The 17,269-nt window shown below is 40.9% G+C and overlaps 1 protein-coding gene across 1 annotated transcript in view; it reads left to right on the plus strand.

The window, feature by feature from the left end:
* LOC109917522 (collagen alpha-1(XIV) chain-like) overlaps positions 1-17,269 on the plus strand; it is a 148,723-nt gene that overhangs the window by 70,624 nt on the left and 60,830 nt on the right. The window contains exons 22-24 of the mRNA XM_048608374.1: positions 1,486-1,602; positions 5,823-5,969; positions 12,080-12,133. Of these exons, the coding sequence (XP_048464331.1) occupies positions 1,486-1,602; positions 5,823-5,969; positions 12,080-12,133 (318 nt within the window). The remainder of the gene's footprint in view (positions 1-1,485; positions 1,603-5,822; positions 5,970-12,079; positions 12,134-17,269) is intronic.

Genomic DNA, 17,269 nt, shown 5'->3' on the forward strand with positions numbered 1-17,269 from the left:
TACATTCAGGGAAGGGGGTATGTTAAACATTTTTTGTGAGGGGTCTCTAAGCAAATCCATTCCTAATCCTCAAAGAAATCAAAAATATATGAAATCTCAATCTTTAAGCTTCTTCTTGTATTGACTCATCTTCCCACTATGTTAATCTAATTCTCCTGCAAGCTTTTGGTTAAATTAGCAACTGAGTTCTAAAGAAGGATCTCACCAGTTTACAGGGGGTATGTCGTTATTTGATCAGAAAAACAGGTTAAAATGTAAACCTCGCAGAAGGACAAGAACACCATAGTAATAACTCCTATCAGCGATTTTAACTGCCAACCATTTCAGGTTAAAATTGTCCTTCAAATGTCCTAATGAAATTGAAGCAAAAGCAATTCCACCCAGAAATTGGAATGTCATCACTTGTCATCACGTGCCAAGGGCAGAACTGACTCCAGAGTGGAATAGATTGTGATCATCTCCTGCAGAATGAGTCCTTCTCGTCTATTACACTGTTGTGAGACCAGGCCCCTTTTCATCAATGTTAAGCTGGAACCTATCCTCTTGTTTTCTGCTCCTATGATGCTGCTTGGCCTGCTGTGTTCATCCAGCCCTGCACCTTGTTGTCTCGGATTCTCCAGCATCTGCAGTTCCTACTATCTCTTATTTCATCTGTTTACATTTTGTTTTGTGTTCATTATACTGTGTTGGAGGTTGACAGCTTGATGGAGATTTATTTGAAAGTATTCAGTTGCTACAATAACTTCACCCACAAATCTCTCACTTAGTTATTGAACTAAATTCTTTGAACTTTGCGGCTTAAAGCTAAGGAGAAAGCTCAGGAGAGGCAGAGCTAGTGAAGTTTGAAAGTAGGAGAGATGTGAGGCGGGAAACCCATGCTCCATCAAGATGCAAAAGGCTGCTGGATCTTCTGACAATCAGGCAGCCACGTAGATACTAGCAGTGCAGGCTTTTGACAGGTATTAGTAGCTGTGACATGGGAGTCCTGGCCACCCAGAGCTGCTGGCCAGAGGTTGGTCACTCCACAATTCAGCAGTGTGATGGTGAAGGCAGTGTCTGCTGCTGCTATCACCTCACTACCGCGCACCTCGCAACCCCCCACCACCAGAAAACCCCGGACTCCTGGGAGAGTTGTCCATGGAAATGACACTTGCTGTTTACAGGGAATCTTATCGAATAGGGATGTTGGGAGTGGGAGGCCATGGGGGTCAGTAGCAAGAGTAAGGGTGGTTCTTGAATTGAACTGAATTTTGGGTCATGACGGTAGAAGAACTGAAGTAAAATTGTATAATAAATTGTAAATTTATGTGGTAATATTGTTGGAATCTTAACATAAACAACAATTACAATTCAACTAATTCTATTTCTTATACATTTATCAGAATACTGCTATCTAGGATTGGAAGCAGCACTGTCCATTCTTTAAGGGCTATTGTAAGATTTTGCTAATCTCTGACTACCTAAAGCAGTTATTTTGTTTTGCAGTGTACTTGAATGTAACTGATCTTAGTACATATCAGGTCCAGTTGACCAGCATGTGTGCCAAGTGGGAAGGACACCCCCAACCCTCAACCTTCAGGATTGTCTTGGAGTCCATGGAAGGTACATTTGCTCAGAGAATTGATTTGACGTATTCAAACTGAAGCTTGTATTTAATTTTTTTTTCTGTTTGGATTTCTTTCCAAGCAATTTCCTTTGCCTCTTTAATGGTTTTTCTTGTAAATCTATTACACATCCTTGAAAGTGGATGCATTTGCTACATTTGTTCACAAAGAGCTGGAATCGTAGAGTCATACAGCACGGAAATAGACCCTTGGGTTCAACTTGTCCATGCCAACCACATTTCCCAAACTAAACTAGTCCCATTTGCCTGCCTTTTGCCCATATCCCTCTAAACCCTTCCTTTTCATATACCCATCCAGATGCCTTTTAAATAAACCTCCACCTGTTCCTCTGGCAGCTCATTCCAGACACGCATCATCCTCTGCGTGAAAAAGTTGCCCCTTAGGTCCCTTTTAAATCTTTCCCCTCTCACCTTAAACCTATGCCCTCGAGTTCTGAATTACCCCATCCCAGGAAAAAGACCTTGTCTATTTACCCTCTCCATATAAACCTCTATAAAGTCACCCCTCAGCCTCCTACACTCCAGGGAAAAAGTCCCAGCCTATCCAGTCTCTCTTTATCACACAAATCCTCTAGTCTCAGTAACATCCGCCTAAATCTTTTCTGCACCCTTTCCAATTTGACAAAATCCTTCCAATAGCAGGGCAACCAGAATTCTCCAGAATACTCCAAATGTGGTCTCACCAATGTATTGTTGCTCAACAACACTGCAGGCACTGCCACTAGATTGAAACCTTCTTCTCTTCCTTCACTGTCACTCACTGCGTCTTTTACTTGGCAGTTGGCCTGTACCATATTGCTGGAATGAGACTTTTCAAATAACAAAAGCAACCACTTATACCAGTGGAAGTGGCAGCTGCTTTGTAGAGGTAAAGGATCTGAGACGCCAATCATAACAAACTTGAAAAGAAAGGAAAATGAACATTTTCTTCAGGATTCCACTTTGGTAGAATTTAGTTTCAACAGCAGTGAATGTTTTTTGTAATCGATTACTGTTCACCATTTTAATTTTACTATTGCCAGGCATAAAGCAGAGCCCAAAACCTGGTTACCTTATTGAAGAAAGGGTGTAAATGTGTTGGAGACATTTCAGAGAAGGTTTGCTAAACTAACAGCTGGAATATGTGGGTTGTCTTATGAAGAAAGGATAAGCAGGGTAACCTTGTATCTGCTGAAGAGTAAAAGGCAACTTAACTGAAATATATAAAATCTCGAGAGGTCTTGCTGGGGTAGATGTGGAAGGGATGTTTCCTCTTATTTGAAATGTCTGGAATGAGTTGCCCATTTAAAACAGAGATTGGGCATTCTTTTTTTCTCAGAAGGTCATGAGTCTTTGGAATTTTCTTCTTGAAAAGGTGTTGAAGCAAGCCCTTAACTATTTTTAAGGCAGAGGTAGATTCTTGTTAAGCAAAGGTTTGGACGATTAACAGAGTAGGCAGAAAAGTGGCTTTAAAATTGCAATCAGATCAGTCATGAATGGCGGAACAGGTTTGAGGGGCTGAATGGCCAACTCCAGCTCCTAATTCATATCTTTGAATGTAAGCCTGCTGTCAGTGGACTGATCAGAGAAGCATCTGGTGGGGATTCTTTATGGATTCTGTAAAGACCATCACCCATGCCTCTGATTTGCTGCTGCTTCCCAGTCCAATCAGTACAACACATTGCAATTGGTCCAGAATTTCAATGGGTTAAAAAAAATATGCTGCATATTTTCAGCAAGTTTGGCAAACATCTGTAGAGAGAGAAATGGAGTTAATTTTTCAGGACATTGATCTGCCATCCACCTTTCTGAGACATCTGAATTTAATAGCTGCATCCCAGGGTTCAGGAAAGCTAGTAGCGAAAGAAAGGGAGGAGTTTCCATATCCATTCATTCTGTTCTTTTTAGCTTAATGCTTGTGGGCCAGGAGGAGGGGGAGTGCTTTCCCTGGCACCTCAAAAGAAATCTTCTGCCAATGTCATCAGATTCTAGTTCATGGCTTTATCTCCACAGCCTCTTAATTCCTTTCCTTCTTGCTGCTGTACATAAGAACACACCCTCCCGACCTTATCCCACCCATCTGCAAACTCTCGATATGATTCGATTTCTGGGGTTGTGCCTAGCAATTGCTTTTGTCCGTTGACTTTGCTGCCTACCAGTTCTAAGTCTGGCTAGGTACCAGGCAGGAAGCAGAGTAAATGGTATTCATCATGCGTTCAGTCACTATATTCAGCAGGTACCCACCACTTCCAGGCTTCCTGTCTGCAGTTTCTTATTCCTGTCACTTCCTCACTGCCCTTCAATCCTGGAGCCATTGCCTTAATGCTCATATCTGTTAAAAATACATGGCAACTGAACTCTCAAGCCAAAAGAATGGTGCTTTGAGTAAAATTCTGACAATACAGTCACTCTACATTCCAGTAACACAATAATTTAGTTTGAGAAGACAGCGCGGTGGCTCAGTGGTTAGCACAGCTGCCTCACAGCACCAGTGTCCCGAGTTCGATATCACCCTCGGGTGACTGTCTGTCTGTGTGGAGGTTGCTCGTTATCTCCATGTCTGCGTGGGTTTCCGCCGGGTGCTCCGGTTTCCTCCCATGGTCCAAAGATGTGCAAATTAGGTGGATTGGCCATGCTAAATTGTCCATAGTGTTCAGGGCTGTGTAGGTTAGGTGTATTAGCCATGGGAAATGCAGGGTTACAGGGATAGAGTAAGGGGATGGGACTGTGTGGGATGCTCTTCAGAGGATTAGTGTGGACTTGTTGGGCTGAATGGCCTGTTTCCACACTGTGGGGATTCTAAGGAATTAATGAAGAGTACACTTTCATTTATCAGAATTAGAAATACAGAAGGCTGGAAATACCCAGAAGGTCTGCTATACCAATGGAGAGAATACGAATTGGTGTTCCTAGTCAAAAACCCTGCATCAGAACTGAGCATTGATAGAAATGAAATAGGGGTTTTGAGCAATTGGAGAGGGGAATGATGGACAAAATAGGAGTGTGATAGGGTGTGTAGCATTCAGTCGCTTGGTATTTGATTGTGTCGCTGTTATGTATTTTCTGTTTTCTGCATGTGATTAGTCAAGGCTAGCTGTGCATACAGACAGAAACAAAAGTAAAACTGCAATGAACAGCTGGAAGCATGAGAGTGAACATATTTTAAAAGTCCTGTAATGAGGCTCTTATTTAGACACCGAAACTGGTGTCATCTCTGCATATCACCAAGGGATAAAATTGAGCAGCGGGTAATGATGTAACAAAAAGTTTCACAATACAAAAATCAAAATGAATAGTCATGGTTATAGAAAAGAAACAAAAAAAAGTGTCCAGATGATATGCGAACAGCAGTAAATTGTATATTTAAATGCAACATGAGCAATAAAGCAAAAATGAGGCAAAACTGAATCAACAAACATAAAAGAAGAAAATAAAGACAGAGATTATGGGTGGAATTTTACACTTACCCAGTGGCTGGTTTACAATTTCAAGTGAGGTTGGGTAAGACTGGCAGGAAGGTAAGAACATAAAAGTAGATTTCCACTTCCCTCAACCCACCCTGACCACTCCACAATTTTATGATGGGACTGGCAAGGCCTAAGCCTGAATTTGCCCCAGTTGACGCCTTTAATGACCACTTATGAGCCATTTCCTGCCCAGCCTCAATTTAACATCACTTGGTCAAAATCTTGGAACGCCCTCCCTAACAGCATTATGGATGTACTACACCAAATGGATTGTAGCAATTCACGAAGGCAGCTCACCACCATCTTCTAATGGGCAACTATGAATGGGTAATAAATGCTGGCCCAGCTAACAATGCTCACATCCTGTAAATAAATGATTTTTAAAAAATTGCATCTGAAGAAACTTACCCTATGAGATAAAATTGTTCAAGTCATTATTGAGGCCAGAAGGTTTGAGTGCTGAGGTGAAAGATGTGGTGGTGCTCGTTCAGTTTACATTGAGCTTCACTGGAATACTGTAGCAGTCCATGGATACCAAGATCAGAGTGGGAGCAAGTGGAGATTTGAAATGATGTGACATCTTCAGTTAATGTTGCATTTCCGCAGAAGTTATCATTCTAATGTCCCCTGATGATATTTATCAAAGTAATATCCATCAGAAACTGAAAATTACAAGACAAACTAATTCCCCAATGTTGTCCCCTTAGACAAGCAGCATCTTTATCTTTAATATCTTCTCTACTGAATTACAGATGGAGAGATACAGGAAAGCACTTTGCATACGGGCATAGACTCACATTGTTTCAGACTGCTCTTTCCCAATACTCAATACAAGATTACTGTGTTCACACGCCTACAAGACATGGAGGGACCTGCTGCTTCAGTTCTTCAATCCACATGTAAGTTCCTTTGTTTAATGGATTTTGGCATTTAGGTTTCATCTGTAAAAGATGAAAACACACAAAGAATTTAAGGCACTTCACAGTAGCACAAATTGTGCCAAAATATTTTACTTTGAGCAGCATAAAGCCCATGTAGATCAGATACTGTGGCTGTATATATAAAATATGCTTAGTGTTTTATTAAATATTTCCATAGGTAGGAGTATTCTTCCAACTCAGCTTCCCAAACATGCATAAGTGATTTCTTCCCAGGCTCCTCACTGAAACTTTGTTGTAAATTCCTTAACTAATCTCCTGGGATATGTTCTGACAGAGAATGCTTCATGCAACAGGTTCCTAGTTCATATTTTGGTACTTCCATCATTCACATAAATATCTTGGCTGCAATTCAAATGTTAATTTTATGAATTTTTGCTTTCAGTAGTGAGGCATACCACTAAGTTTAGAGATTTGAGATTGGGTTGCACATTTCCCACAGCTTCCCATTGTAATTATATCCTATCATTGACTGTGTTCTGCTTTCTCCCTCATTTATCCTGTCCTCATCAATGCAGCAGCAGGATTAGTTACCACAGTGACAAGTGTCCCCTGACATTATATCCATGACATTAGATGCCATTTCCAATATCCAATTCCTAGCAGGAATCATTGTAGATTTTACCTTTCTGCGCAATGGCACTCGGTCAGTTGTAGCTCTTTGAGTGGCTGAAATCAGTTGAACATAGATCAGGAGTTGAAACTTAAGTTGTTAGTTCTGTATGATCATTAATTAATTAGTTATTTGAGAACTCTCACAAGCAAAATTATATTGCAAGTGTATTTTGGTGCTGTGTTAAATTACACCTGAGTCACAATGAAAATTTTTGAGTCACTTCCTTTCATGTAAAGGTAATTACTGTTCAAACTCAGCATGTCCAATGTGGTTTGCTGCTCATTAGGATAAAAGTAAATGTGCAAAGTGTGCTGATCTTTGTGCTGCGGTTTCTGAACTGTACATCCACTGTAAGGAGCTGGGACTTCCATTTCATTAAACACATTGTAGTGATTTAATTAACAGTAAATCCAACAAAAATCAATTGGTGTGTTAAGCAGGTGGATATGATATGTAGGCTAGAGAGGCTACTTACCATTTTGCTGGTCATTGACTTACTAAAGATCAATTGTGAGGAATATGTACAAATGAACTTTTAATTTCCTGTTTTACAGATTCTTTGTGTGATTTTCACTGCTGAAATCACCATATAATAGACAGGATAATTAGATTTATCCATGGTCGATTAATACACGAATGGTGAATCTGTGGAAACATTTAGTGCTACCGTCTTGTAGGGAGTGAATATGGATTCTGTTGAAAGGCATTGCATCTTTGTGACAAAATATTGTACTTTTTTTAACTTGGTAGATATAACGGGCCACATATCATTGCTGTTACAATAACATTGAGTATGAAGGGTGCTATAATAATTCGCTGAGACTGATGTCATGATATCATGTCTCCATATACAGGTGTTCTGCTTTGAAGTTATGTAGTAAATTGAAGATAACAGATAGAATACACTCATCTGAAAATCTACATTGTTTAATTTTCAAAGCAGTTTGAAATGTAAAACCCAACAGATTTTTTACTGAGGCGCATAATCTTGCATATTTGTAAAATATGTGGTTAGGTAAAATGTTTTTTATTAAAGCCTGCTTCTTAGCATAGCTATACTCTGTGCCCCATAGACATGTTACAGCTGGATATTGTCTGCAAATCTGGAATTCCTGAGGTATTACAGATATCATGAGTGCTAGGCTACATGAAGCAATTTAAACAAGTTACAATTCTCAGTTATGTAGAGGATGGGTTAGAGTTTGGGGTTGAAAAATGTGAAGAATTGTCAGATTGCTTTCTGACGGGGAACGTATTATGTTGGAGGAACACTGCAGAGCAGTATTTTTGTGTTTTGGTAAACTGAAGTTCCTGAAGAGTTCATAAATTCAACACTAGACTCAACCCTGTTAATCATATTTTCCTTAATCTGTTTTCACATTCATAGACCTGGTGTAGCAGTTTGTCCAATGCACTAACAGGGTCTATTTTCTGTCTTCCCCATTAAGTTCTGATTACACTAAAGCAGCACCCACTCATTCAGCAGGTTATGTAGGTGCAGCTCAGGCTGCAGCTCTGCAGGACATCACAAAAGAATTCTGCCTTCTAATTCATTGTGGAATACATTTATAGTGCATATGAATTACCAATATTGTTCTATTAATTATTGAATATGCTACTGGAAAATATCAGAATGCTGGGGTTTATCGTTCTGTAAACCTTACATCATTTGTGTGACTTAATTCAATGGGATTACTCAGTTGGCTAGATCATTGGTTTGTGATGCAGAGTGATGCCAGCCAGTATGGGCTCAATTCCCACACCAGCTGAGGTGAACATGAAGGACTCTCCTTCTCAACCTTTTCGCTCACCTGAAGTATGGTAACCCTCAGGTTAAACCACTGTTATCTCTGTCTAATGAGAGAGCAGCCCTATGGTCTGTAAAGATAGTGGCAACTTTACTTTTTCTTAGTGCTCAACAAAATTAAGAATGAAAACATTTAATATTCCAAAGTGATTCTTACTGCTACTTTCCAGTTGACATCAGGGAATAATAAAATGATGTTTGAATCTTCCAACCAAATTGAATGCTATATCATGAAATTCAGTACTGTAAATTATTTTACTGAAATCCATGTTTGTTAGGTTTTTACAGTAGCTGAAAAGCATACACACAGTAAAGTCACATGGGTGTGAAAGGATTGAAGTTTCATGCCCACCAATATTCTCCATTAGTATTAGAAAGAAAGAAGCCATAAAGACTTATTGAAGTCAATAGTAAAAATAAAATGATGTTGAGTTGAATTTTCATGTGCCACTGAAGGTATTGAACAGTACTAGCACCAGCCAGTATTTCAGTTTCCTGACATTGTTCCTGCCGCTGCCCAGGTTAACCAAGGTGAGGGCAAAGTCCGTGATCCTTCCTGATCTATAATGAAGGTCAATTAACGTTGTTGAATAGATCATTAGGGGATGTTCAGATCTTCATAGAGGGCCAAAAGGACTGCATGTATTGTCTGGAGAAGACCAGCTGAATGAAGGCTGGCACACTTTCCCAGGGAAAGTGGGGCTTGCTCATTGGAAAACAGGTGACCTTGGCTTAATACACAAGGAGGGGAAAAACATAGTCAGTGCTCACCCTGTACAGAGATTGTCATTCTCCTGGAATCTTAGGGTATAAGCAAGGTCAAGACTACAGAGCATTTACATTTTTAGGGGAAAGTGAACACATGGAACGCGCTGGCTGTCAATGGGAGCATGACCGCAATGGAACATAGCCCCCTTCTAGGAAGGGAAAAGCCCTTAATATTTGCATTGGAAAGGACTCACATAAAGGGCAGAGGTCATATCCTCAGCATAAATTCTACCTTGAGATGATGAGACTCAGTGCTGCAAGAGAATGTGACTCTCCAGATAGAGGGTCACTAACCCCTCTGCCCTTGTTGTCAAAGTCGTCACACCTCAGAGCACTGCTCACTGTATCAGTGGCTGTCAAGGTCCTCTGACCTTAAAATTCTACACCTCTGGCTCATTCCAGTGAACTGCTGCAGACTTTGGTTGGTTCTCCCAAACAGCTGCCCACCACTGTATCCGTTCATTCAATTCACAACCAGATGCATTTTTGCGAGGACAGAGGGCAGTGTGATTTTCCCAAGTTGCTGACTTACCCCAGGTATAGGGTGTCATTGATTCCACACAGGTCACTGTGAAGGCATCCAGTAACTAGCCAATAAGACCCAATTACCTGGGAGGGCCACCTCTGCCTTAACTTCCATTAGGTCAGTGACCATAGCAGGCGCTCTCTCCATGTGGTACTCGCTCTCCTGGCAGCTGTTATAATTCCTTCACTCCCTTGCAGTCCAGATTGCTACAATTCTTCACTCTGACCCCAAAAGTCCTGGATATCCGAGGGACAAGGACTTGAAGACGTGACCACTACTCTGAGTGCCTCAGACAGAGACACAGAGGTGATGCGATCAAAGTCATCCACTCACCAAGACCAGCAGTGAGCCAACCTCTGAAGGTGCTGTTCTGGTACCTGGACTGATCAAGTGGCATATGTAAGGGACTCACATGTTAGTGTTCTGCTGAGCTCTCTACAATTTGGCCCTCCAGAAATATGTGGACCTTGAGGATGGTGAGACCCTGGAAATTGACAACTCATTGGAGGTAGATGGGAAAGCTGCAGAACACCAAGGTGCCCCATCTTCCCATCATGGAGATAGCCGGACCTGACATGGGGCTCCATGGTCATCTCAGAATGTTACGAACATCAGGGATTATCTGTTGAAGCTGCCTGGGGTATAGCCTCCTTTCTAGTTCGGAGTCTCCGCCTCTGTGTACAAGGCTGTGTCTGTTCTCCATCTTCAAAGACAAACTGTCCACAGCTGCTTGCGGCATCTCCTTCTGCTCACTGGCACTGTGTACCTCAGCCCGTGCCAACTTTTCTAATCAGGTATGGTAGCCCACCCAGGTCAGTTTATCTGTACTAATGGACTCTACACTTGTAAAGAGTGATGGTGCTTGTTTGGAGTTTTGCTGATCATCTTGGTCCAGTGATAGTGAGGGGGGAATGTCTGTATCCTGCTTGCATATACAAGAGATACAAGGAGAGATCATGGGAGCTCGTCTGATAAGCAGAGCGTTGAAGCTCTCTAATGCAATTCAGCAAGCCTACACAGTAACATTCAATGCACCCCTTTAAATGAACAGATTTCCCTCTCTAATTGCCAGCTACACCATGTCTGCATGAAGCTGATCGGCCAAAGGGCCTCTTTCCATGCTGTATAAACTTTATGATTCTATCATTCTACGACTAGCCATTTCGCCAAGGTCTTCAGATCCGTAATCCTGGCTATTTCCATGAGTGTACATGGATGTGCGTTTATGGAAAATATCCACCTGTTTGGACCTTTTATTGAGCCTGTTTCTCCTGCAAGGGCAAACAGGAGTGTAATAAGGCCAATAGCAGCTGCTCCAGTTTGTTGGAGGATGTATATGTCAGTGGTGACAGGACCTCATGAGCTGTGTAGTTCTGAGTCACTCTGAGATCTGAATAGCCAGCTATCTTTGGCTCACAACTGACCCATGTTGAAGATCAGTATGTGCTCTCAGGCTCCTCAGCTGGTGTATCTGCAGGAGGTGAATAGGAATCTGTTCTGAGGTTTGGCACTTACTTTGTCAGAGTGTTTCAGCCCATTGTTCCCCATCCTACACCAAATCCAACTTCTGACCACACTGCTCCTGCTGACATTGGCGGAAGTGTCCAGCAATACCAACTCAGCTTGTATGAGTAACATCTTCCTGCTGTCTTCTGAGAAGACCTCCATCCTCTTCCTCACATCCTTCCTCAGCATCATCTCCAAGTTAGCATTTGAAATGTGAAGGGTTGTCCTTCCCAGGTTTCAAGCCTCTGGCTCTTCTGAGACATTGTGAGATTGGTATTTCTGAGCTGGCCCACCTCCATTCCAGCTCCCATGGCTATGTTGGCATCAAATCCATGTTTGAGAACCTAGGAACAGTCCCAACTTCCATTTTCTGCTCTGTCTTGGAAGATCCAGTCCATAATGTTTCACATGGTCTCTGGATATTCCAAAGACCCCCTTGGCAGTTGAGTCCTTTCTGAAGTATAGTCCCTATTCTAAAGTTGTAGATGGATAACCGTTAGCCAGCAGTCATTTCATGGTGATCTGTTAGCATTGAGCTTCTCACATGTAAGAGAAAAAAGCTAGGAATAATTTAAGTGTAGGTGAATACATTTCAAGTAGTAAAATGACAAATAATACCTTAAATCTTATACTTCAGCAGTGTGGACTGCATTACGATATATGGATACCATAGAAGTAGGATCCATATTGTGCAATATTACAGATCCATTGCTGTATTATTTTCAGTCAGTTTTGAGAGCAGTAGTTGGCATTTAGTAAATTAAACTCTTTAACAAGGAAACCTTTCAAAAATGTACTTGTTTTGCCATCATTATAATATAAGCCATGTTTTTCTCTCTTGCTGCTAGTGCCACTTCCGACAAGATCCTCATTTGTTTCAAGTGTTCTTGCTGCCTTCAAAGGTAGGATTATGATTGGTTCAAATTGTGTTTCAGCACTAGAGCAACATGGTAGTGTTTTCATTAACCTTACTTGTACATGAGTTAGAGATACTGATTTAATATGCTAGATTTTTCTCTCAGGAATGGTCATTCATTACATTTATATTTGCCATTTGACTAGTTACGAGATCTGACACTCGAAATTTCTGTAAATGAGAAAGCCAAAACAAAGCTCATTGTCTTCTACTGATCATCTAGGATCTGTGTGAACAGTGCAAGCAACTGTACCTCTAGCGAATCAGACTGAAGAATGGTTAATGAGTAATTCAAAGTCTGACCTTGGAAGTGCAGGTTGGAATATGGAATTAAGTGTGAAATCAGGTACAACAATTGAAATGAGAGGGAAATAACCTCTCTTGCATTGAAAACTGATTTTAACAAATATTGAGTTTCACTGTATTAGACTTTGATTGCTGTTGGAGATTTTAAAAATATGGTTTTGTTTTCACATTTTGATTCTGTTGTTTATTTATGTTTTCTTTTTATGTGGGAATGTATGTAGGTACCACTGGCTAAGCTAGCATTTATTGCTTGTCTGTTATTGCTCTTGAGAAAGGGGTGATTAGCACTGGGAGGTAGGTACGCCAACAGTACAGTAAGGAAGGGAGTTCCAGCATTTTGATCATCTTCATTCAATCCTTCATTCTCTCTCATTACTTCTTATTCTGTACCTAGTGTGACATTGAATTCACTCACTCCAATTTATACTTCCTTCTGAGTCCTGGCACTGTTCATTTCACAATCTTTCAATCTGCCTGGTTAAGGAGCTACACAATTGATTGCTTTGTTTGCTCAGGCCCCAGATGCTATTTCCTTGCTTGCACATTGTCAGCTTGTCACACAAAATCTGAAATCCTGAATTTGTAATGGCAAACCGACTAGCTGAAAACACCATTAGTTGCCTTGTCATGGCAAATTAGACTATAGTCCTTTAATTAGAAACTAAAATTAACTTACAGTCAAACCTGCAGCTTGTGTTGGTGCAGGTCATTCTGCCTTTAAAGAAGAAGAAATATGATCAGTTTATTCACATCAAATTGTTTTCAAAGTTTTCAATAGTCTGCAAACTTAGCGGTGAAGTAACTCCTCAATGTAAATGTGATTTTGCAAATGTGGGGCAGATGTTCAACCTGTCACTTGAATATTAATCTATATTTTGCACACCAGCCGCTGTCATACATAAGAACTGGACACCTCACTGAAAACCTCAACCCTGTGCCTGTACCTGTACCATTAAAGCTGTGTTCAAAGATGCCTTTTGCCATTTGAACCACTAGGTGATGGGCTTGCTCTTTGGAGACGATGATTTGATTGAGTTAAAAGCTTATTATGATTTCTTTTGCTCAAACAATAGTTATCTATTGGCAGCGAATTAGCAGATTTGGTTCTGATCAATCAATAGAAATAAATCACCAAAAAGTTAAGGAGCTAATATTTCTGAAAAGCCTGTCAGTTTTCCTGATGTTACTGGTACTTAATTTCCTGGGTTACAGATCATTGAAACCAGTGGTCCACACTGAGAGCCATCAGTATTTTATTGGCATTCTTTCCGACCTTGATGGGCGGCACATGAACATCTTGATGACTGATTGGCAAATTCACCAGGGCCGCTAGTCTGCTATCGCTATTAGATAAACATTGGAAAATACAAAAATGAGGAATGCCATTCAGCACATTTTAGTTCCTCGATCCAGGAGGACCCTATGATGTCCCAATTGTTGTCCAATAGAGTCTTGAACAATTCTTGATTTTTCTGCACCAAGTCAATCAGTAACAATTCTCTTTATGGGAAGAAGCACTACTGGCCATTAGTTTCCAGTTAGCTGCCTCCCTGTGCTCCACCTCTTCATACCATTTGAAATAATATTCTGGATCTAACATCTGCACAATAGTTTGCTATGATTTAAACTCGAATAAGATTATTTCTCATTTACCTGTATTTGAGGTTGGAAAGTCCTAGTTTCTGCATTTCTTCTTGCTCCTGTAGGCATCTGTGTGGTGACTCTTCTTCAAAATTATCGCAGTGTTTGAATGTTTCCTGTACTTTCGGGTCACCAAACCAGTTACACTACCTAAAATAGTCATTTATCAGAGAACCACACACTTTTGACATGAGTTGCTCAGGCCTGTGTTGTTCCCCAATCCTCAAATGTTTCACTTGCTGATTGTTCTCTGTTCTACAGCGGCTGATAAGCTCAGTATTGAGTCTTACAAGTTCATAGATCACTTCCAGCTATTTCTTTAGCTGTTTCAACACTACTCACAGAGAGTGTATGTTGTCCATTTTCCCTTCCTATATGGCAATACTTTACACTCATCTGTATTAAAATGTATCTGGCACATCCAGTTACATATTTTGAGTCGCTCCAGCGAAGCTCAGTATAAGCTAGAATAATAGCACCTCATTTTCTGCTTGGGGACCTTGCAGCCTTCTGGATTCAACATTGCGCTCTCCCATGTACTTACCCCAACCCCCATATATGAGGCTTAGTTATCACATAGTCTGCTATTACACACAACCCATTGTTAGTCACTAACAGTCTCCATTAACAGCTATTCATCCTCCCAGCCAGATTGTTTTCCACTCCTTTGTATGTCCGACTGTTCTTCTCACTCTTTGGGCTCTATCCCCACCTATCATTTATTCCCTACCTCCTCCACACACCCTCTCTTCTGCACATAAACTGACATTTTCCTAGCTAGTGTCAGTTTTGAGAAAGGGTATCTCTACCTGAAATGCTAACTCTGATGTCTCTCTGCAGATGATGCCAGACTTGCTGAGCTTTTCCAGCAATTTCTACTTTTGTTTCTGATTTATAGCATCCGTTATTCTTTTGGTTTTTACATACTTTTGTGGGCCTAACTTTGTATTTCCTCCTCATAATCAATTACTCTTCCTAGTTTAGTATTATTTACAGATCTGACTGAAGTGTAGAGTTTCTGAATCCAAGTCCCAAATGTTGCAATATTGACCCTTAGGGCATCCTATACGGCATTCTTTCACTTTCCTCTTCTCTAATGAGTTATGGCCAGCTGTGCTGATGAGTTGTTATCTAATCCAAATGTTTATCCTGAGTTCCCACAGCTTTGAACTTGTCATTTTTCTGGTGTGAAAGGCCTTTAGAATTTGAGGGACAACACAAAGTTGGGCCTTCCTCACTGCATTTGGGATGTCACCAGTTTAAACAAGTCAGGATGTGCCTGTTTGAATCTATATTAAATGCTGTTATTGCAAAGGTAATCCTCAAATTTATTTCAACAGTTGCATTCATTATTTTACAGATTACTGCCCCTTTGAAATTGGGCGGTGAATCAGCCTATTTTAATACCATTAGTATCTTCTGTGAGTCCAACTCTCTTGTAATGACTTTCGTTGATTCTAGAATCTCCTGCCTTATCGGCCTTAATACTTTGAGGTTAATACCATCCACCCCCCAGTGTTATTTGTTTTGAGCTGTTTTAGCTTTTCGAGGATTTCCATCTCATTTGTATCAAAGCCTCATTGCTGCAGCAACGCTGAAACCTCCACGAAAACACACTGTGTGCCTGATAATGTTAAATTTTCTCAACACCGTCACCAGAATGAGGCAGTGCTGAAATCGAATTGACTTTATTTGACTTTCAAACTGACTGACTTCTAAAAATTAGAGCTCAGTTGTTGCCAATAAATGCATACCTGAAGCTTTCACAGTTGAAAAAATGCACGTAGAATTTGTATTCCATTCCAATGATCATCGAAACATTATAAATAGAAGTAGGAGTAGAACATTTGCCCCATTGAGCTTGCTCCACCATTCAATATGGTAATTACTTATCTTAAACCATTCTGTAGTGCTCTCCCAAGACCCCTTCACATTTTTATTGTCATGAAATTTATTTCCTTATTAAATATATTCTGCGACTTGGCTTCCACATCCTTTTTTACTGGTGAACTCCATAAACTGAAGAGATTTCTCCTCAATTGAGTCCTGAATTGCCTATCCAGTGTATCCTGAAAATGTGACTCCTTATTCTAGATGCCTCCTCAATACCATCATCCCCACAGGGGAATCATTTTCCCTACATCCAGTCTGTCTTGCCCTGTCAGAATTTTATGTTTCAATGAGATCCCCTCTCATTCTTCTAGACTCCAATAAATACGTGCTAATGGACCCTGTCTCTCTTCATAAGACAAGCTTGCCCTTCCAGGAATCAGTGAGGTGAATCTTTGTCACACTGTCGCTATGGCAGCTAAACAACTCACCAGAGAAAGAGGCTCCAGAAACATCCCCGACCTCATTAATAGTGCACCCCAGTACATCAGTGAAAAACATAAGGCAGGTGTATGCACAACAATCTTCAGCCAGAAGTGGCAAGTGGATAATCCATCTTGGCCTCCTCCAGAGGCCCCTTGTATCATAGGTATCATTCTTTAGCCAATTTGACTCACTCCACATGACATCAAGAAATGGTTTCAGGCAATGGATACTGCAAAGGTTATGGGTCCTGTCAATATTCTGCAATAGTACAGAGGACTTGTGCTGCAGAACTTGCCACTCAGCTATCCAAGCTCTTCCAGTACAACTACAATGCTGGCATCTACCTGACAATGTGAAAAATTGCCCAGGTATATCCTGTACACAAAAAGCAGGACAAATCATTCCCAGCCAATTACTGCCCCATCAGTCTTCTCTCGATCATCAGTAAAGCAATAGAAAGCATCATCAACAGTGCTATCAAGCATCACCTGCTCAGCAATAACCTGCTCAGTGATGCCCAGTTTATGTTGCACCGGGGCCACACAGCTCCTGACCTCATTACAGCCTTGGTTCAAATGGACAAAAGAGCTGAATTCCAGAGGTGAAATGAGAATGACAGGCTACATCTGATAGACTGTGACATCAAGGAGCTCTAGTAAAACTGGAGTCAATGGAAATCAGGGGGAAAGCTCTCTGGGAAAATATAGAAGATGGTTGTGGTAGTTGGTCAGCTCCAGGACATCTCTGCAGGAGTTCCTCAAGGTAGTTTCCCCAATCCAACCATTCTCAGCAACCTCATCATAAGGTCAGAGTGGGGATGTTCGCTGTTGATTGCACAATGTTCTGCACCATTCATGAC

Source organism: Rhincodon typus, chromosome 19 (assembly GCF_021869965.1).
Source record: "Rhincodon typus isolate 14 chromosome 19, sRhiTyp1.1, whole genome shotgun sequence".
NCBI classification, from domain to species: domain Eukaryota; kingdom Metazoa; phylum Chordata; class Chondrichthyes; order Orectolobiformes; family Rhincodontidae; genus Rhincodon; species Rhincodon typus.